At 38.3% G+C, this 23,396-nt stretch overlaps 1 protein-coding gene across 2 annotated transcripts in view; it reads left to right on the forward strand.

The window, feature by feature from the left end:
- LOC106072908 (uncharacterized) overlaps positions 1–23,396 on the forward strand; it is a 35,001-nt gene continuing 11,605 nt past the window's right edge. The window contains exons 1-6 of one of the 2 annotated variants that reach the window (XM_056009071.1): positions 1–690; positions 13,060–13,238; positions 15,678–15,798; positions 22,258–22,351; positions 22,496–22,647; positions 23,016–23,216. In XM_056009071.1, coding sequence (XP_055865046.1) covers positions 685–690; positions 13,060–13,238; positions 15,678–15,798; positions 22,258–22,351; positions 22,496–22,647; positions 23,016–23,216 — 753 coding nt within the window. In that variant the 5' untranslated portion in view covers positions 1–684. The remainder of the gene's footprint in view (positions 691–13,059; positions 13,239–15,677; positions 15,799–22,257; positions 22,352–22,495; positions 22,648–23,015; positions 23,217–23,396) is intronic. The other variant, XM_056009072.1, reaches the window with a different exon arrangement.

Here is a 23,396-nt window from a genome sequence, read left to right on the forward strand (position 1 = left end):
TTTTTTGCTCTCTCTTGCGTTTGTTTAAACACAAAGTTTCAAAACGAGAGTCTCTTCTATTGTATTTAGTTTTATTTGAGCGAGTTTGAATTTAAGAATATTTGTCATAAATTTACTTTCTGGTGGACTATACAGGAAAAGGTTTTATTTGCTTTGCTCGTACTAATGACTTTGTAATTCTAAAAGTATAAAACTATAGGAAAAGAAACCTGGAGAAATAAAACATCATGAATGTATAGGCGTTTGGATAGAACTGTTGAGAGCTGATGAAATGTTGAAAGCAAACAAAACTAAAGATAGAAAGATTCGTAACAACTAGACCTACTAACAAGTTGGGATATTTGGTGTGGTGTGTATAGAGCTTTGAATCTAGAAGTGATATTTCGTGTGTATAGAGCTTTGGATCTAGAAGTGACATTTGTTGTGTATAGAGCTTTGGATCTAGAAGCGACATTTGTTGTGTATAGAGCTTTGGATCTAGAAGTGACATTTGTTGTGGTGTATAGAGCTTTGGATCTAGAAGTGACATTTGTTGTGTATAGAGCTTTGGATCTAGAAGTGACATTTGTTGTGTATAGAGCTTTGGATCTAGAAGTGACATTTGTTGTGTATAGAGCTTTGGATCTAGAAGTGATATTTCGTGTGTATAGAGCTTTGGATCTAGAAGCGACTATAGCATTAAGCATGCAGGTAGGAAATATAAAAATTTTCAAATGTGTTTACATCAGGGTTTATATAAACAGGGTCAAAATTGTAAATTAAGGTAGATAGTTTTAATCAAGAAAATTGGCGTTGCTATTCAGCTAATCTGAAAGAAACTCACGCATGGTCCATTGAAACAAGAATATAAACATGTTTATAAAAATTAATGATTGGAATTGTATATAGGTCGTTTTTTTTATCTTAAAGTTCGAACTATCCAAAATGTATCTAAAACATTAGAACCTCAGTCATCTAAAAATAGAACTGAATTTTTTTTTGGTCATTTTTACGCGTGTTCAATTTGATGTGGATCATCCAACAGAAGTTACTTGAAGTGGGCATTGCATCACAAGCTATGCAAATATTTCTTTGATTACCTCGTGATGTGCACGTGTAAGATGAGGAGGTCCGCATGAAGGTTAACACAGGGGCGTAGGAAGCCTGAGTAACATTAAAAGGTCAAGCCCCGAACAGTGGCGTCAAAACATCATTCTAAATATCTATATACCTATATATATATAATTCTCCTCTTCCCTAAGAGTTTTGACGAGAAGAAGAAGTAAAGGAAAGATCACTCTCTTATTTCTGTGTTACGGTCGTAGCGCAGCATGGTGTGAATGAAAATGATGCGAATTAGGATATTGAATGGAAGTGGGATGAAAAAGGTGGAAGCCGGAAGGGATGGATAGGAAGAGAATTGGAAAATAGGATGTTTACGTCATTTGGGATAATATTAAAGTATTTTTAGATTAAAACCTGAGAGTGTCTTATTATTTGTGAAGAGTCTTGTGTCGTAACACAGATTTCGAGGGGCCAAGTTTGGGTAGGGAAGCCGATAATAAGTGAAATTTAAGAGTTTGTATTAGAAAATAAATTCGCCAAAGCATTTTATTCATTCTTTACTACGTACAGGCCTTGCGTGTTGCAAAGTCATACAGTATGACATGATAATTCTGTTTCCTACATAGATCACGCTCAATAGCAAGAATTACCAAATGTTTCAATCTAGTTCTTATTTTTTAAATTTGTTTGTAGTGTCGGTAGAAAAAATCGTAGTAGTTATCACGAGTAAAAACAAAATCTTAGTACCCACTACCCACCACGAGGGAAAAAAATCTTATAACCCACCAGGAAAAAAAATCTTACTACCCACCATGAGAAAAACAAATCTTAGTAACCAACACAGGTAAAAAAAAAAGTCTTAGTACCTATATAAATGCCTTTAATATTATAAAAACTAAAAAAAAAACACGTCATATCGTGAAGAAAGGAGTACTTGTACATTTGATTTTATTTCCCTTCATATCTACTAGTTGATATATAAGGCATAGGCTCTCTGCAGGTGTACAGTTTTGCACTGCGGTAAAACCGGCCTTGTCAGAGGCATCTTTATTAACTGAAATTTGATTCTAGTTTATTCTGTACCAAGTACTGCACCCCATTAACCACACAACATACATCTGTATACTTATGCACCACATATGCGCTCATATTTCTAATGTGCTTAACATATTTCTAATCCGCCTATAGGCGGCTCATTTATAATACAATTAAGTATATTATAAATAAAAACCTGTTAAGTGTTCTACTTGACCTAAGATTTGTTGGATTAGAAAGTCAGTCAAATTGCCTTGAGATCTATTACATTTGTTAAAATCGATTTATCGCCTACTAAACAATTGACAAATAGGCAACAGGTTTTCCGATTGAATTAGAAGACACCAATTCCGAATTAAAATTCAATTACCGAGAGTCCTACTCGTTGTGATTGCACTTTTAATATTTGAACGTGCATTGAATTAGAGCTAAAACAAATCTGTGCGGGAGTCTCAATCGTGAGCGTACACAGTCTTAGGGTATGAGTTGGGGTGTGTGTGTGCTACTTTGTTTAGATCAGCGGTTCTCAACCTTTTAAGCTCGGCGACCCCTTTTACAATTCCTCACTTTGCCGCGACCCCCCCCCTTTACACACACACAGCAATAGAAGAGTAGACAATAACAATCCATATTTTCGATGGTCTTAGGCGACCCCTGGCAAATCGTCAATCGTCCCCCAAAGGTGTATCGACCCACAGGTTGAGAACCCCTGGTTTAGATGCTGGAAAGATGGAGAGAGAGAGAGAGAGAAAGGTGGAGAGAGACAGAGATGAAGAGAGAGACAGAGATGGAGAGAGGCTGAGATGGAGAGAGACAGAGATGAAAAGAGAGGCAAAAAATGGAAAGAGAGAAAAGGGTGGAGAGAAAGGTAGAGAAGAAGAGAGAGGCAGAGATGAAGAGAGACAGATGAAGAGAGAGGCAGAGATGAAGAGAGACAGATGGAGAGAGGCAGAGATAAAGAGAGACAGAAGGAGAAAGAGGCAGAGATGAAGAGAGACAGGTGAAGAGAGAGGCAGAGATAAAGAGAGACAGGCGAAGAGAGAGGCAGAGATAAAGAAAGACACATGGAGAGAGAGGCAGAGATAAAGAGAGACAGATGGAGAGAGAGGCAGAGATGAAGAGAGACAGATGAAGAGAGAGGCAGAGATAAAGAGAGACAGATGGAGAGAGAGGCAGAGATGAAGAGAGACAGGTGGAAAGAGAGGCAGAGATGAAGAGAGACAGATGAAGAGAGAGGCAGAGATAAAGAGAGACAGGTGAAGAGAGAGGCAAGGATAAAGAAAGACAGATGGAGAGAGAGGCAGAGATGAAGAGAGACAGATGGAGAGAGGGGCAATGAAGAGAGACAGATGGAGAGAGAGGCAGAGATGAAGAGAGACAGATGGAGAGAGAGGCAGAGATGAAGAGAGACAGATGGAGAGAGAGGCAGAGATGAAGAGAGACAGATGGAGAGAGAAGCAGAGATGAAGAGAGACAGATGAAGAGAGAGGCAGAGATGAAGAGAGACAGGTGGAGAGAGGTACAATGAAGAGAGACAGATGGAGAGAGATGAAGAGGGACAGATGGAGAGGCAGAGATGAAGAGAGACAGATGAAGAGAGAGGCAGAGATAAAGAGAGACAGGTGAAGAGAGGCAGAGATAAAGAAAGACAGGTGAAGAGAGAGGCAGAGATAAAGAAAGACAGATGGAGAGAGATGCAGAGATAAAGAGAGACAGATGGAGAGAGAGGCAGAGATGAAGAGAGACAGATGAAGAGAGAGGCAGAGATAAAGAAAGACAGATGGAGAGAGAGGCAGAGATAAAGAGAGACAGATGAAGAGAGAGGCAGAGATGAAGAGAGACAGATGGAGAGAGAGAGGGGAAGAGATGAAGAGAGACAGATGAAGAGAGAGGCAGAGGTGAAGAGAGACAGATGGAGAGAGAGAGGCAGAGATGAAGAGAGACAGATGGAGAGAGAGGCAGAGATGAAGAAAGACAGATGAAGAGAGAGGCAGAGATAAAGAGAGACAGGTGAAGAGAGAGGCAGAGATAAAGAAAGACTGATGGAGAGAGAGGCAGAGATGAAGAGAGACAGATGGAGAGAGAGGCAGAGATGAAGAGAGACAGATGGAGAGAGGGGCAATGAAGAGAGACAGATGGAGAGAGAGGCAGAGATGAAGAGAGACAGATGGAGAGAGAGGCAGAGATGAAGAGAGACAGATGAAGAGAGAGGCAGAGATGAAGAGAGACAGATGGAGAGAGGGGCAATGAAGAGAGACAGATGGAGAGAGAGGCAGAGATGAAGAGAGACAGATGGAGAGAGAAGCAGAGATGAAGAGAGACAGATGAAGAGAGAGGCAGAGATGAAGAGAGACAGATGGAGAGAGAAGCAGAGATGAATAGAGACAGATGAAGAGAGAGGCAGAGATGAAGAGAGACAGGTGGAGAGAGGTACAATGAAGAGAGACAGATGGAGAGAGAGAGCAGAGATGAAGAGGGACAGATGGAGATGCAGAGATGAAGAGAGACAGATGAAGAGAGAGGCAGAGATAAAGAGAGACAGGTGAAGAGAGAGGCAGAGATAAAGAAAGACAGGTGAAGAGAGAGGCAGAGATAAAGAAAGAGATGGAGAGAGAGGCAGAGATAAAGAGAGACAGATGGAGAGAGAGGCAGAGATGAAGAGAGACAGATGAAGAGAGAGGCAGAGATGAAGAGAGACAGATGGAGAGAGAGAGGAAGAGAGACAGATGAAGAGAGAGGCAGAGATGAAGAGAGACAGATGGAGAGAGAGAGGCAGAGATGAAGAGAGACAGATGGAGAGCGAGGCAGAGATGAAGAAAGACAGATGAAGAGAGAGGCAGAGATAAAGAGAGACAGGTGAAGAGAGAGGCAGAGATAAAGAAAGACAGATGTAGAGAGAGGCAGAGATGAAGAGAGACAGATGGAGAGAGAGAGGCAGAGATGAAGAGAGACAGATGGAGAGAGGGGCAATGAAGAGAGACAGATGGAGAGAGAGGCAGTGATGAAGAGAGACAGATGGAGAGAGAGGCAGAGATGAAGAGAGACAGATGAAGAGAGAGGCAGAGATGAAGAGAGACAAATGGAGAGAGAGGCAGAGATGAAGAGAGACAGATGGAGAGAGGGGCAATGAAGAGAGACAGATGGAGAGAGAGCCAGAGATGAAGAGAGACAGATGGAGAGAGAGGCAGAGATGAAGAGAGACAGATGAAGAGAGAGGCAGAGATGAAGAGAGACAGATGGAGAGAGAGGCAGAGATGAAGAGAGACAGGTGGAGAGAGGTGCAATGAAGAGAGACAGATGGAGAGAGAGAGGCAGAGATGAAGAGGGACAGATGGAGAGGCAGAGATGAAGAGAGACAGATGAAGAGAGAGGCAGAGATAAAGAGAGACAGATGGAGAGAGAGGAAGAGATAAAGAGAGACAGATGGAGAAAGAGGCAGAGATGAAGAGAGACAGATGGAGAGAGAGGCTTAGATGAAGAGAGACAGATGGAGAGAGAGGCAGAGATAAAGAGAGACAGATGGAGAAAGAGGCAGAGATGGCAGAGATGGAGAGAGAGGCAGAGATGAAGAGAGTCAGATGCTGGAAAGATGGAGAGAGAGAGATGAAGAGAGAGACAGAGATGGGGAGAGGCTGAGATGGAGAGAGACAGAGATGAAAAGAGAGGCAAAAAATGGAAAGAGAGAAAAGGGTGGAGGGAAAGGTAGAGAAGAAGAGAGAGGCAGAGATGAAGAGAGACAGATGAAGAGAGAGGCAGAGAAAGGTGGAGAGAGACAGAGATGAAGAGAGAGACAGAGATGGAGAGAGGCTGAGATGGAGAGAGACAGAGATGAAAAGAGAGGCAAAAAATGGAAAGAGAGAAAAGGGTGGAGAGAAAGGTAGAGAAGAAGAGAGAAGCAGAGATGAAGAGAGACCGATGGAGAGAGAGAGGCAGAGATGAAGAGAGACAGATGGAGAGAGAGAAGCAGAGATGAAGAAAGACAGATGGAGAGAGAGGCTTAGATGAAGAGAGACAGATGGAGAGAGAGGCAGAGATAAAGAGAGACAGATGGAGAAAGAGGCAGAGATGGAGAGAGAGTCAGAGATGAAGAGAGACAGATGGAGAGAGAGGCAGAGATGAAGAGAGACAGATGGAGAGATAGGCAGAGATGGAGAGACAGATAGATACGGAGAGAGAGGCAGAGATGAAGAGACAGACAGATATGGAGAGAGAGAGAGGCAGAGACGAAGAGACAGGTAGATATGGAGAGAGACATATGAAGAGAGAGGCAGAAATGAATTGAGGCTGAAATGAAAAGAAAGACCGAAAAGGAGAGAGATAGAATAAGTACTAAAGAAATGCGTTCATGTTTTCGCGTTTATCATTGAAAAATTAATTTTCAATACAACTATTTATTCTGTAAGTTTCTAATGTTTAAAAACATTTCGACCAAGAGACGCTAATAATAGTATGCTGGCAACATTGGTAGTTCTGTGTACTTGGTAACATATGGGTATTGGTAGTTCTGTGTACATGATAACATATGGATATCGGTAGTTCTGTGTACATGATAACATATGGATATTGGTAGTTCTGTGTACTTGATAACATATGGATATCTGTAGTTCTGTGTACATGATAACATATGGATATTAGTAGTTCTGTGTAATTAATAACATTAGGATATTCGTAGATCTGTGTTTTTGGTAACATTAGGATTTCGGTAGTTCTGTGTACTTGGTAACGACCTGAGACGTGGCAACGAGCTATTTGTCTAAACTGCCCACAGGTTGTGACGTCGCAGGTCAGGGTTTTAAGCCTCGGCTTATCACGTTCATAAAGGCAATAGAACCGAAGTGTACTATTTAACCTCAAAGAATTTCTATAGTGGAGAGCTGATCCGTGGCGACATTCATACTTTACGTCACTAAGAAAGACGTATCTAAATCCCTTTGCCCTATTTACATTCAAATAGTTTCTAAGTTATATCTTGGAGCTACATTGGGTCTACACTACAGTCAGCTGACTGAGCAGTCCCTAACCACTCGCTGGACAGGCTACAACCACAGAAATCTTTCTTATTAAGTCATGACGCTGCCCATGTACATCAAACCTAACGTTTACATAAGTCAGAAAATAAAAAGTTATTCTATATCCCCTCCAGGATTATCCCCCCCCCCTTGATATCTCTGTCACTGAGATAATCACATTGTAAAGCTACAAGCATTGAACTGTTGCCCCAGAACAGCTGTGATCAGGATTTACTGTCAGACGTGTACGTAGAGTCAATTTGTAAAGGATAAACTGATCGATAGGTTCGAAATGGTTACAGGAAATATCGGTGGTCAAAAAAACAAAAAGCCAAAACATAAAAAAAAACACATTTGTTATCATTTTGCTGCCATAAATGTCATATAGGCGTTACAGTTGTAACATGAAATTAAGACGCCTCTTTCACATGGCATTTAGCTGTTACTGTCACAGCATTACATATTAGTGCTAACGTCATAACATGATATATAGAGATTACAGTTTAACAAGATTACAAAGAGAGTTTGTGTTATCACACAAACTCAGAGGCGGCCCCCGTCGGATCCCTGTCGGATCCGCCTATTCGCAAGGAATATTTAAGACGTAATTTTATTTTGATTGTCAAAAGTAATAATGTTTCAAAGATTCATTTGCCGTAGTAATTTTTTTTATGTTTTACATGTTTCGGATGTTCCTTCAAAGTTAAAGATAATTAACTTTCTTGTCCAAACCTTCCGCTGGACGACGGGGGGTGGCAGCGAGGAGGGTATGAACCCGGGACCGTCGAGATAATCAGTCCAGCACGCTAACCGCACGATCAGGCATCGCTGTTAACTTACTAACAAACTGATTACAAACTAATAGCCTATTATTGATAAAGAGATGTATTACAAATTACGGCATGACATCCATCGGATATGTGCAATATGTCAGGCGAGCGATTTTAGATAATCTTTCAGCATTGATTTGTAATTGAAAAAAAAAGAAAACAACAGATATCGTACTTTCAAGTGAGCGTCCTTGATATTGTTTATATTAAAATCTCTCCATCTTTGATATAGGTTCCATCATATTGCTATTAGTCCTCTTATTTCTTCATTTTCTTTCAATTCTTGTTCTATCAACGATCTCCAGAGCAGGGCACACTTCTCCTGAGTAGCCCAAGACACACGACCAATAACTAACAGAAAAAATATGTACACCTCACAACACAGGTCCAGCGGTCAAGCTGGTAACTAAGGAGCAAGTGGCAACCTAATACACATTACATGCCCTTATATAAACTTCTTAAGGGGAATCACTCCTGTCTTTACAAAAGCTCAAAAATAGTTAACTCCCATTATGTGAAACTTGCTATACTTTATTGCTTGTAATCCATATACGAAATAAAAAATCCAACTGTAAACAGAATGCAGATCACAGTGATTAACTTAAGTATGAAAATCCCTTATTTAAAAAAATTGTCAGCAAACTTTCACGAGACGTCCCACGAGAATTAACAAACAAAAAAAAACCAACCCAAAACATCGATTGTTTAAAACACAAAATGTCAAAGAAAAAAAAACTCATTAATTCATTGCATTCACGTCAACATATTTTTGCAACTAATCATGAGGGATACAAAATGATCATTAAAAATTTACTTGAAGAGATTTGCTCTAGGAGCTAATGTTCTTATTCAGAAAAAATCGATACATTTTTGTTTTGTTTTGTTAAAATATTCATTTGATGTCTAACAGCGACATCAATTGAGATCCAAGTTTTCATTAAATTGACAGCGGCGCCATTTTTCAGCGCTTTACACTCCGTGGGATCAATTCAAATGTTTGTCTCTATTTGTTTTGTTTTACTTGTTTCGGATGTTCCTTGAGAATTGAAGATTATAACATCTTAGAGCAAACATCCCGCAGGATAAAGAGGGATGGCGTCGAGCAGGGTTGGAACCCAGAACATTCGAGACGACAATCCAGAGCGCATTTCAGTCATTAAAGTCTTGATGTTCAGTAGTTGACTATGAAAGGCACATTCCTCGTCCCATATGCTAGGACGACTTTGTACAAATACTCCTTCTTCCCTAGTGCTATTAGAGCATGGAATGGGTTGCCTGAGCCAGCCAGGAAAAACACTGACTTGGCAGAATTTAAGTCATTGGTTAATATGCATAACTAAATGCATGACGCGTAGGACATAATCATCTTCTTTTTTGAAGTAACGTCTGTATTATATAAGATAAGATAAGATATGATAAGATAAATGTTCAAATATGAAATCCAGATGATAAGGTTTGAAATACTGATCCCATTTTTTTTTAAATTATTTTATTAACAAGCGCTGTATCCATTGTAAAAAAACAACAACTCCGGACAATCATCATCATCATCAAACTCCATTAGAGTGAGGGCTTGAGAGGCTCAAATCCTCTCTTGCAAAAGCCCTGGACAGAAACCCTGCTGTTTTGTGTAGTGCATGAATGTCGCCGTACAGGTCGAGAATTTTTGGTTTCCCAGACCTGTCGAGACGGAGATCAGCAAGTCTGGGGCAGTCAAACAGAATACGAGGCATGGTTTGCTCTTCGCAGCGGGGGCACAGTGAATCAAAATTTGGCCATAGCCGCGAAAAATATGAGCTAACAGGACAATGGCCTGTCCTGCACTGTGCTATAACAGCTTGCTCAGGCCTGGACAGCCTCCACCACGGGGAAGTGCGGTCAGGGCGCCTCATTTAAAAAAAAAATAAAAATAAAACTCCGGACAATAAATTTCAGATGACTTTATAAATAGATTACTTTTCAAAGCATGAAACAGCAACATTCCAAATACATTCATTATTGATGGAATAATTCAATAAAACATAAACATTGTGAGTGAAAAGTTTTTTCTTGTTCCATTGGCAAGGTAAAGTGCATAGAAATGCATTTAAGTACTTCACTTTTTCTTTAGAGAGAGGGAGGAGGGATATATATATATATATATATATATATATATATATATATATATATATATATATATAGAGAGAGAGAGAGAGAGAGAGAGAGAGAGAGAGAGAGCGAAAGAGAGAGAGAGAGAGAGAGAGAGAGTGAGAGAAAGAGAAAGAGAGAGAGAGAGAGAGAGTGAGAGAAAGAGAGAGAGAAAGAAGAAAGAGAGAGAGAGAGAGATGGTAGATAGATAGATAGAGAGAGAGAGAGAGAGAGAGAGAGAAAGAAGACCACTCAGCCATATAATTTAAAAAGCAGCCAACTACAGTACTTCTAGAACACAATGATACATCATTAAAGAAACTAAATTTATATGTCTTATATGTAAAAAGACACACAGTTGACATTTCTAAGGTCATAACATCAATGCACTTGAAGAATTAGCTGAATTAAATATGAATTCGAGAAAGCCAAAACAATAACTTGTGAATAAAGTGGCCATTAATGCAGTTAAAGTGTTCTCTCTCTCTCTTACTATAGCTAGGCGGAAGTTGCTTTTTTTTTGGGGGGGGGGGGGGGTTGTTTGTTTTTTTTCCATATAAATTCAGAATGTTAGTCCAGTGCCAGCCAGGAAACATGGTCACTTTGAACTAAAGTATCATTCAGACGGAGGATTACCACCTCCCGTCGCCTCATCGTGGCACCTCCGTGGAAACATCCGCCCGAGGAAGTGGATAGGCCAAGTGGCTCCCAGTGAGTTACCACTGTATGCTCTAGCGAGTGTACCTGCACGTGGTGGGGATGTGAGACATGGCTCCCAGTGAGTTACCACTGTATGCTCTAGCGAGTGTACCTGCACGTGGTGGGGATGTGAGACATGGCTCCCAGTGAGTTACCACTGTATGCTCTAGCGAGTGTACCTGCACGTGGTGGGGATGTGAGACATGGCTCCCAGTGAGTTACCACTGTATGCTCTAGCGAGTGTACCTGCACGTGGTGGGGAGGTGAGACATGGCTCCCAGTGAGCTACCACTGTAGGCTCTAGCGAGTGTACCTGCACGTGGTGGGGATGTGAGACATGGCTCCCAGTGAGTTACCACTGTAGGCTCTAGCGAGTGTACCTGCACGTGGTGGGGAGGTGAGACATGGCTCCCAGTGAGCTACCACTGTAGGCTCTAGAAAGTGTACCTGCACGTGGTGGGGAGGTGAGACATGGCTCCCAGTGAGCTACCACTGTAGGCTCTAGCGAGTGTACCTGCACGTGGTGGGGATGTGAGACATGGCTCCCAGTGAGTTACCACTGTAGGCTCTAGCGAGTGTACCTGCACGTGGTGGGGAGGTGAGACATGGCTCCCAGTGAGCTACCACTGTAGGCTCTAGAAAGTGTACCTGCACGTGGTGGGGATGTGAGACATGGCTCCCAGTGAGCTACCACTGTATGCTCTAGCGAGTGTACCTGCGAGTGGTGGGGAGGTGTGAAAGACTTGCTAACCAGTCCGAGACACCCATTGCTTCGTTCCCCAACGGGGACCATACGGGTGGTGATGGTTCCCCCACAGGGTTATAATTGCTGGCAATAATTATTTATTTCAACTGACTTAAAAAGTTTGTATCTTTGTGTCTTTCTGAGCATTAAAAAAAAAAGAAAATTGAAAATAAATACTTAAAATTAAACCAAATCGGTAACTGTAGGCTTAAATGCTTTAAAAAAACACATTGAAAAGTAAATTGCATTATGTAAGTAGTTTATTAGTTTAATAATATGCCATTATAATGATCGATATTATGGCCTCTGACGCTAATTTCATTCGTATCACTAAGCGATATAATTTAGATCTAGAGATTTTCATCTCTGCTGCGCATACGTGACCTCTCGGTTCTCATCATTTAGACACAGCATGTAAACATGGCCTAGATTTATCTTATCTTATCTTATCTTATATAATACAGACGTTACTTCAAAAAAGAAGATGATTACGTCCTACGCGTCATGCATTTAGTCATGCATATTAACCAATGACTTAAATTCTGCCAAGTCACTGGTTTTCCTGGCTAGCTCAGGCAACCCATTCCATGCTCTAAGATACAATACTTGTTTAGAATTGGGCAACTTTTTTTTGAGGGTCTTAAGTTTGTTTGTGGGCTACAGTACATACACTACAGTCTAAGTTAGTACCTAAGGAACATTTCTGCCAAGTTTTATCACAATCGGTCAAACGGTTTTGATTTCTATACGGGGACATACGCCTCACATTCTACTGTATATCCTTATGAGTTCTCAGCTACGGACGTAATATATGCGATAATAAGAAAACCTGCTTATTTATTGTTGTCATAAATTATGTTCCACTTAAATGCATACAAATTGATTTTTTTTCTCTTCAAAAATAGAAATAAACATTTATTTGTAAAGTAGTAGTTAGTATGACAGAACGTATATAACTCAGCGATACAATTGTTAAAAAGATTTTTTTTGACAAAAAATCTAAAACGTTTGCATAAATGTGTTAAAATTACGGTAAATAGTAATCTCCCTTACTAAATAGTCTCTGTCTTTGTTACAATTAATAGTGAATAGTTGTAAAAATGGTGTAATTTTATGAAAAAACTGCTTGCATAGTTTACTTTAAAAATTTAAATTTTCACTTTAAGAAAAAAAAAAGTAGCTTACGAGATCCAAAATGGGACGGACGGACAAACCACACTAAATTATTAATAACAACTCATAAAATGCTGAGAAAGACACAAAAAGATACAGTCACATTTCTTAATCCGTAGGCTAGGACAAAATCGTACCAATACTCCTTCTAACCAAGTGCCATTAAAGCATGGAATGGGTTGCTTGTATAATTTAGGAAAAACAAAGACTCAGCAGAGTTTAAGTCTGTGTCAAACATACACGACTAGATTGACACACGGTACTCGTAGGGCGTAATTATCTCCCTTTCGAAAGAATGTCTGTAGTATATAAGAAGAAGAATACTCTAAATTGTACTGCTGTATGCATATACAAATGTACGTATCACTTTTATATGCTATGTTCACTGTCTCCACAGGCTTTTATTGATACCTACAAGCTTCACAACCTCATATCCAGGGAAATAACGCCCCTGACGTGTCCAGGCTATGTATGGGCGTGGCACATATTCTACGACTGTGTTCTGACTACAGCGAATCTATCCGGCTACTTTCTTGCTGGGGTCTCGTCTGTGTTATGGCTGGTAGGATGGGTCATGTGAGTTCTCAAATTATATATATATATATATAATAATAATAATAATAATCTTTACTATATATATAATTCTCTACGTTGCCCAACCATGCGGGACAAGACGCACGCACGCCGACTCTCTAACCCTCAATGAAAAAGTCATGGAAAGATAACTCTTTTAATTCTGCAAGTCGGACTAGAGTTATCCCACGTAACTTTCACAGCTACAAAGAGCGCGACTGAGAAAAGAAAGAGAGGGGGGGGGTGTCTTCGTTTGTCTCCGAAGCTTTGTTAGCGGCTTATGCTACGCCGCGGGTCGACTTGTATAACAGAAATGTGTAAACATGAAAATGGCATGAAGGATCTGAACTTAATCAAAATAGCTTCAGGAACAAGATTCCACCACAATCTCAAAAGTAAATGATATCTAGAAACAAGAAAACTAGTAAAAATATTTTTTATATAAACAAAGCTTAAATCAAATATATTTGTATCAATTAGTTTGGACCAGTCATGTAATTATATTTGTAATAGAACTAGATTATCAATAATAAATCTGTACGATTAGAAATATTTTTACTGAATGTTTTTGTTTAATAATAATAATAATAATCTTTATTATCCGTAAGGAAATTTGTCTTACAATTTGTGCTTTACACCAAACAAAAAAACATTATAACTATAAGAAACCAAAGTGTACATTCACACCAGACTCAAACATAATTTACATGTGACAAAGTTTATACCATATTGTTCTTATTTAATGATTTGATTGCCAGGGGAACAAAAGAGTGTTTATGTCTGTTTGTCTTTGCTATCGGTGTCTTGTATCTCTTTTGTGATGGTAAAATCACAAAATCCTGACACAAAGGGTGATTTTAGCGCAACTTCATGCTTGTAGCTTTCTCAATGCACTATGATCCTATCATTTTCCTGGACCAGTTGGGAGAGGATGGGGAGAGAAGGGTATCTGGGTGAAGGTTTCTGTGATAGCTTTTAAATCTATGTATGACTTGAATTCGAACTTGAGGGCTCAAGCCTCCTCAAGCCAACACACTAAACACTGTACCAGAGAAGTGCTTATGACAAAAGAAAGTTTCATAGCTATCAATTGTTAGTTTAAACTTTTAAGCGACAACCTAATTATGTACACGAAGTATAAAGGGGACTAATTAGACTTATACCGCCATATTTTTCAAGTACAATATCTTTCCCTTGTTAAATACCAAATAAAATTATTTATTCACAATAGTTATTTAACTAATTGTTTATTTTTTTATGAATCTTCTGTAGTCAGGTAAAAAAAAATTCTGCAAAATTTCAATTTTGATCCGAGTTTGGGTGTGGGAGAATAAGGGTGTACACAAATTGTACCAGACAGACAGTAAATTGATACAATCTTTGCAAAAATACTTCTTTGAAAAACAAAGCTTATCTAATGGGAAGAAACCCACATAAAACAAGCGTATATCTCAATGCTGTAAGTTTTTTCCCTTTTCGATATATAACAAAATAATTCATTCGATCTAATTAATTATTTTAAATTGATTCATGTTTCATTAGGTACATTGAATAATTGTGTAAAATTTCAACTTGATCTGACAATGGGAAGTGTTGAGAAATAACATGTAAAACAAATGAACCACTGGAGAGGGGTGAGAGGTATCTGGGAGAAGGTTTCCTTGCTGTCTCTTCAGAAGCAAAAAAACATGCCATCGAGTCTGAATTTAAGCCTCCGTGATGGAAGGTCAACTTGCTAGCAACAGAGCTATCCAAGTACTTATCAAAATAGAAGATTTTATTGATTACTGTTAGTTTTAAATTTTTAGCGACCGACCTAATTCTCTACATAAGGTTTATCCCCCCCCCTTCCTGAGCCTAGTATGTGATTAATAAATTAAGGCTAATTGATTAACTAATTGGTTAATTATTTGATTGATTCATGTATTGTCATTGACAATGAATAATTTTATAAAGTTTTAATTTGACCCGCGCTAATCACGAGATGTACCAATAGAACTGTAAAAAGAACAGCGCCCTGGCTATGTCGCCTTAAGGAATGCCAGATTGGCAAAAATAGCACGCTGTCAAAAACAGGTAACCCGCAATGGGGCATCGAATAAAATGGCTTGAATATGTAGCAGCAGAAGTACAACAGCTTGGAGTGCGTGCATAATGATAAAAAGCTCGGAAGAGAGACCGGAATGTAAAGATGTGTTGAAGCGGGTCAGGATCTTCCAATTGGGGGGGGGGGGGGATGAATAGATCAATGGGTGTAACCAAACTTATGAAAACAAATTTGTTCAGTCATGTGCAAGAGTCTAGAATAGATCTAATTCTAAAGATGAACAACATTCTAACTAATCAATTTAGAACAATTGGTATTATTTTACATATCTATCAGATTAAAATTGCAAGCTGATATTTTACAATGACAAATATTGTATTATTTTATTTTTGTAGACAAGTAAGACATGTCTATCAAGTATCTGTGACGTCAGTGTGGTTTCTAGTATGGCTGTACCTTGTCGCTGATGTCTTCAGTTTGATCGGGGCGGTCATGTCTATGCAGATCATGCTCATAGTAAGATTCATGTGTGCTGTAGGTAGGATAGACATACTGTTGAAATAATGTCACACGCATCGACAGACAAGTGGTGCTTTCATTCATTGTATTCTATTCATAACATATTTACCGGTAAACTCGGGGTGTCAAACCCCCCCCCCAACAAAGAAAAAATAATTTCCCCCTAAAAAAAATTATTTCTTTTTTTTACTTTATGTTGAACATTAAAACTGTAAAATAATTCATTGATTGGCTACACACGAAATGTTGTTTTCGATTCTATTTTAAAACGTTGTTGTTTTTTTTTTGCATGTGTCAAAAGTTATTAAATAAATTAAAAATGTACAAACATTGAGTTTAACATATTTTTTTTATTGGAGATTATTTAAGAGCTCCTTAAGGAAATGATTTTAAATTTCCCTAGTCAATACTGGTGTTTCTCGGCTGCTTCCGAAATGGCAAATCAAGCACTGAACAGATCTACGTCCTGCTAAATTTCGTCAAAGAAAGCCTGGAATACCAACAAATTGTAGATACAATAAAAAGTTTGATAGCGACTATCGGGATCTCTGAAGAAAATAGCAAGAAAATAAGGCATCTCAATTTGTCCAGATTCAGCGACATGTCTAAACCAAATACAATAGTTGTGTCACACCAGACGCTGGAATTCGAGACGGATTTGAGATTAGAGTTATCTTATCCACGTTTCTCTTTCTTGTAGCCATCGACGATGTCGATACATTAATACATAAGGTGAATACATTAAACAGTTTCCATGGCGAAAAACCAAATTGAGTTGGATTTTGCTGACATAGTATTACTTTGAAATACAATTAAATGTATACACCAGATTAAAAGATGAACATAACATAATACATAATGATAATGAAACTAAAGCAAACATTCTAAACAAATACTTTGCATCAGCATTCTCAGCCCCAGGAGACAAAGACATATTACTGAATTTGAACCAAGTAGACAACATAGAAGATATAGTAGTACAAGAAAATGGAATTCAAAAACTATTAGCCAACACCAAACCAAATAAAGCTTCTGGACCTGATGGTATTCCAGCTAGATTACTCAAAGAACTAAGTAATGAGCTAGCCCCAGTGTTCAAAATACTCTTTCAGGCTTCACTTAACCAGGGCAGAGTACCAAAGGACTGGAAAGAAGCTAATGTCACCCCCCTATTTAAAAAAGGAGAAAAATCTGACCCAGGGAACTACAGACCAGTATCACTTACCAGCATCACATGTAAAATCCTAGAACACATAATATGTAGCAACATCATAAACCACTTAGACAAACATAATGTCCTCACACCATACCAACATGGCTATAGGAAATATAGATCATGTGAAACACAACTAATAGGACTAATTGATGATTTTTCAAAAGGTTTAGATAATAGTGAACAAATAGATGCTATCTTACTAGATTTTTCTAAGGCTTTTGACAAAGTTCACCACCATAGTTTGCTTAAAAAATTAAAATATTTCGGCATTAATGGTCCACTGCATCAGTGGATTAAAGACTTTCTGATAGGGAGAGAACAAACTGTAATAATAAATGGCTCTAAATCAACACCGATAACAGTAAACTCAGGTGTACCTCAAGGTACAGTCTTGGGTCCACTACTATTTTTAATTTACATAAATGATTTACCAAATTGCATTAGTTCAGGAACAAAAGTCAGATTATTTGCAGACGATTGCATAATATATAGAACAATAAAAACAACACAAGACACAGATATTTTACAAAGAGAATTAGATGAATTACAGAAATGGGAATCAAATTGGAGCATGTCTTTCCACCCAGAAAAATGTCAGTTGTTAAGAGTAACAAAAAAACTAAAACAAATTAATTCCACTTATCTTATTCATGGCAAACCAGTATCACAGACTAAAAACGCAAAATACCTAGGTGTTATAATAAATGAAAAACTATCATGGAATCCACATATTGATGAAACTACAAAAAAATCAAACAAAGCATTAGGATTTATTAAAAGAAATTTCTATAAATCAAATAAGAACATAAAACTAAAATGTTACTTAACCTTGGTTAGGCCAATAATAGAATATGCATCCTCCGTTTGGGACCCCTCAACTCAAGAAAACATTAAGAAACTGGAACAGACACAAAATAGAGCAGTGAGATTCATAACAAACGAATATTCACATTTGACTAGAGTAACACCTTTAGTAAAATCACTAAATTTAGAAAGCCTTCAGGACAGAAGGCTCAAAAGTAAAGTAGCAATCATACATAAAACACTGAACCATAATCTTCAAATACAAAAACAAAATTTAATAAAATACTCTGAAAGACACAAAGATAAAGGCACATTCCTCGTCCCATATGCTAGGACAAATTTGTACAAATACTCCTTCTTCCCTAGTGCTATTAGAGCATGGAATGGGTTGCCTGAGCTAGCCAGGAAAACCAGTGACTTGGCAGAATTTAAGTCATTGGTTAATATGCATGACTAAATGCATGACGCGTAGGACGTAATCATCTTCTTTTTTGAAGTAACGTCTGTATTATATAAGATAAGATAAGATGACGGATAAAGACGTCCTCAGAGTGATGCATAGTGGATGCATTTACCCAGTACCTCCATCAACATTGGTCATACAGATCTTGAACAAATAGAAAAGTTTACCTATTTAGGGAGTGTCATCTCATGCGATGGAGATGCATATCATGGTATGTCGGATTAGAAAGCAGAAGCTGTCTTTCAAAAAGTACAGCCTATCAGAACAAGCAAATCTATTAGCAAATCATTGTCCCAACGGCCACCTACACTTCGAGACGTGGAAGGTTGAAAAGAGGCTGATGATAATCCTACAAACAAAATACAGAGATAATGTCACCAATTAAGAACTATTTTCCCACACAGACATTCGTCGTCTAAGAGAAGTGGCGACTTGAACGTCGATTGAAATTTGTGAGACATATCATTACACAAGACGAAACACGTTGACACGTCAGCCTCACCATGAATGCGAAAAAAGGAAGTAAAAAGATATGGCCTTCCACGTTTAATCATGGCGTCACACCATTTTAGAAGTCCTGAATTTCGTGAGCACCAGCTGGGAAGTGGCTGTGAAAGTCGCCTTAGACTGATTTCTGTGGAGAGAGATTGCAGCTCTATGTGTCGAATGGCGCGAGAGGCGCTTACATCTTTGTTTTTCTCAGCATTTTACAATTAAAAATGTTACGTTCGCCACTCAACTGGTCAGATAAGATGTTTGGGGTATTGCCTTAAGCTCATTTGTAGTTGTCCGGGGCGAAGCCAAGCATTTTTCAGATCTCTATGCTCTCTTGATAGATCTCTACATTAGATCTCTATGCTCTCTTGTTAGATCTCCACATCAGATCTCTATGCTCTCTTTTGTTAGCTCTCCACATCAGATCTCTATGCTCTCTTGTTAGATCTCTACATCAGATCTCTATGCTCTCTTGTTAGATCTCTACATTAGATCTCTATGCTCTCTTGTTAGATCTCTACATTAGATCTCTATGCTCTCTTGTTAGATCTCTACATTAGATCTCTATGCTCTCTTGTTAGATCTCTACATTAGATCTCTATGCTCTCTTGTTAGATCTCCACATTAGATCTCTATGCTCTCTTGTTAGATCTCTACATTAGATCTCTATGCTCTCTTGTTAGATCTCTACATTAGATCTCTATGCTCTCTTGTTAGATCTCTACATCAGATCTCTATGCTCTCTTGTTAGATCTCTACATTAGATCTCTATGCTCTCTTGTTAGATCTCTAAATCAGATCTCTATGCTCTCTTGTTAGATCTCTAAATCAGATCTCTATGCTCTCTTGTTAGATCTCTAAATCAGATCTCTATGCTCTCTTGTTAGATCTCTAAATCATATCTCTATGCTCTCTTGTTAGATCTCTAAATCAGATCTCTATGCTCTCTTGTTAGATCTCTACATTAGATCTCTATGCTATCTTGTTAGATCTCTAAATCAGATCTCTATGCTCTCTTGTTAGATCTCTAAATCATATCTCTATGCTCTCTTGTTAGATCTCTAAATCAGATCTCTATGCTCTCTTGTTAGATCTCTACATTAGATCTCTATGCTCTCTTGTTAGATCTCCAAATCAGATCTCTATGCTCTCTTGTTAGATCTCTACATCAGATCTCTATGCTCTCTTGTTAGATCTCTACATTAGATCTCTATGCTCTCTTGTTAGATCTCTACATCAGATCTCTATGCTCTCTTGTTAGATCTCTACATTAGATCTCTATGCTCTCTTGTTAGATCTCTACATCAGATCTCTATGTTCTCTTTTTAGATCTCTACATTAGATCTCTATGCTCTCATGTAGATCTCTACATTAGATCTCTATGCTCTCTTGTTAGATCTCTAAATCAGATCTCTATGCTCTCTTGTTAGATCTCTAAATCAGATCTCTATGCTCTCTTGTTAGATCTCTACATTAGATCTCTATGCTCTCTTGTTAGATCTCTAAATCAGATCTCTATGCTCACTTGTTAGATCTCTAAATTAGATCTCTATGCTCTCTTGTTAGATCTCTACATTAGATCTCTATGCTCTCTTGTTAGATCTCTAAATCAGATCTCTATGCTCTCTTGTTAGATCTCTAAATCAGATCTCTATGCTCTCTTGTTAGATCTCTACATTAGATCTCTATGCTCTCTTGTTAGATCTCCAAATCAGATCTCTATGCTCTCGTGTTAGATCTCTACATCAGATCTCTATGCTCTCTTGTTAGATCTCTACATTAGATCTCTATGCTCTCTTGTTAGATCTCTACATCAGATCTCTATGCTCTCTTGTTAGATCTCTACATTAGATCTCTATGCTCTCTTGTTAGATCTCTACATCAGATCTCTATGTTCTCTTTTTAGATCTCTACATTAGATCTCTATGCTCTCTTGTTAGATCTCTACATCAGATCTCTATGCTCTCTTGTTAGATCTCTACATTAGATCTCTATGTTCTCTTGTTAGATCTCCACATTAGATCTCTATGCTCTCTTGTTAGATCTCCACATTAGATCTCTATGCTCTCTTGTTAGATCTCTACATTAGATCTCTATGCTCTCTTGTTAGATCTCTACATTAGATCTCTATGCTCTCTTGTTAGATCTCTACATCAGATCTCTATGCTCTCTTGTTAGATCTCCAAATCAGATCTCTATGCTCTCTTGTTAGATCTCTACATTAGATCTCTATGCTCTCTTGTTAGATCTCTACATTAGATCTCTATGCTCTCTTGTTAGATCTCTACATCAGATCTCTATGCTCTCTTGTTAGATCTCCAAATCAGATCTCTATGCTCTCTTGTTAGATCTCTACATCAGATCTCTATGCTCTCTTGTTAGATCTCTACATTAGATCTCTATGCTCTCTTGTTAGATCTCTACATTAGATCTCTATGTTCTCTTGTTAGATCTCTACATTAGATCTCTATGCTCTCTTGTTAGATCTCTACATTAGATCTCTATGCTCTTTTGTTAGATCTCTACATTAGATCTCTATGCTCTCTTGTTAGATCTCTACATTAGATCTCTATGCTCTTTTGTTAGATCTCTACATTAGATCTCTATGCTCTCTTGTTAGATCTCTACATCAGATCTCTATGCTCTCTTGTTAGATCTCCAAATCAGATCTCTATGCTCTCTTGTTAGATCTCTACATCAGATCTCTATGCTCTCTTGTTAGATCTCTACATTAGATCTCTATGCTCTCTTGTTAGATCTCTACATTAGATCTCTATGTTCTCTTGTTAGATCTCTACATTAGATCTCTATGCTCTCTTGTTAGATCTCTACATTAGATCTCTATGCTCTTTTGTTAGATCTCTACATTAGATCTCTATGCTCTCTTGTTAGATCTCTACATTAGATCTCTATGCTCTCTTGTTAGATCTCTACATCAGATCTCTATGCTCTCTTGTTAGATCTCTACATCAGATCTCTATGCTCTCTTGTTAGATCTCTACATCAGATCTCTATGCTCTCTTGTTAGATCTCTACATTAGATCTCTATGCTCTCTTGTTAGATCTCTACATTAGATCTCTATGCTCTCTTGTTAGATCTCTACATTAGATCTCTATGCTCTCTTGTTAGATCTCTACATCAGATCTCTATGCTCTCTTGTTAGATCTCTACATCAGATCTCTATGCTCTCTTGTTAGATCTCTACATCAGATCTCTATGCGCTCTTGTTAGATCTCTACATCAGATCTCTATGCTCTCTTGTTAGATCATCAACCCTCCTCGTTAGGCTCCCCCCCCCCACCAACACACACAGTTTGACCCAAACCCATTTCACCGGTTGACAAATACACAAGGCCCCGGGTATAACTTAATGGTGACCTCACACACTCCAATATGCTCATACCCAAACCGCAAGTACAAAAAAGACAATATTGATGGACCAACCGTTTTTTGACAAGTCACTTTGTTCTTCTGTAGATTCTGAACGATGTCATGGTCTGTTCTGTGGAAGTTTGTCTACTGGCATGCCTTGCTCTGATCACGTGTTCTAAATGCTTCAAAGTCATTGGTTGTAAGAGTCGTTCTCCGTTTGTATGTATTCCGTTATTTTAGTGGAAGCTATTTTAAGATTAATACTTTATCTTCTATTTGTTTCGTGGGTTAATCTTTGGTTATAGAACATCCGTTATACATACTAATACATACTATTTCACAGTTGATGCAAACCTCTACAAACAATTTAAACTATTGTTTTCCAAGCCATCCAGCGGGACTGTCTTTCTTGCATTAACATTTGTGTTCATCTTGTTGGTTGTAAGTTTGACGAACACTTTGACTATATTTTCTGGCATCCAGGAAATACCGATGGTAGGTTTTAAGCCAATATTACAATTCAAACAATGAGTGAAATGATGCAATTAGTAGTGTAGGTCTATAATAATAAAGATAAGCGCTGATATTTATTATTCTTTAGCATAAATAAATTAATTTACTTTATAAGTTTAAGTATAACTATATCACTCTATTTATGTATCTATATATGGTTCTTGGTGTCTCGGAAGACAATAGATGCGCCCAGCTGAGTCACAGGTTTTGGTTTCGTCTTGAAACGAGGCAAAGTCTGATGTGGCTAATCAAGCGAATTATAACTAGAACTACACTTCTAGAGAATCTGCGTATGGAATGTGCATGTCTACGTATATGTTCAAACAAACAATTTATTTTTTCACTTTCAGACACACGAATATTTTGTCTTGTTTACTTTCAGACACACGAATATTTTGTCTTGTTTACTTTCAGACACACGAATCTTTTGTCTTGTTTACTTTCAGACACACGAATATTTTGTCTTGCTGACGATGTTAGGTCGATTGTTTGGATGCTTAAGTTGTTTTTGTAGATTGGGCATTGAAGTGACCCTGGTCAGAATTATTTCTGTAAGTAGCTTTAGCAGTATTCTAAACAATTTTAGGCTGATTTTTTGAAAACATCTCATGGCCTGCTTTTGAACCTCTCTTTTAGACTAAATCCTAAATGATTTAGATGTACAGCTTATGAAAGATGGGCGAGTCTTAGTCCTCTCTGTTGTCTCTTCATTATTTGGAATTGTGCAGAAA

Source organism: Biomphalaria glabrata, chromosome 13 (assembly GCF_947242115.1).
Source record: "Biomphalaria glabrata chromosome 13, xgBioGlab47.1, whole genome shotgun sequence".
Classification (NCBI taxonomy): domain Eukaryota; kingdom Metazoa; phylum Mollusca; class Gastropoda; family Planorbidae; genus Biomphalaria; species Biomphalaria glabrata.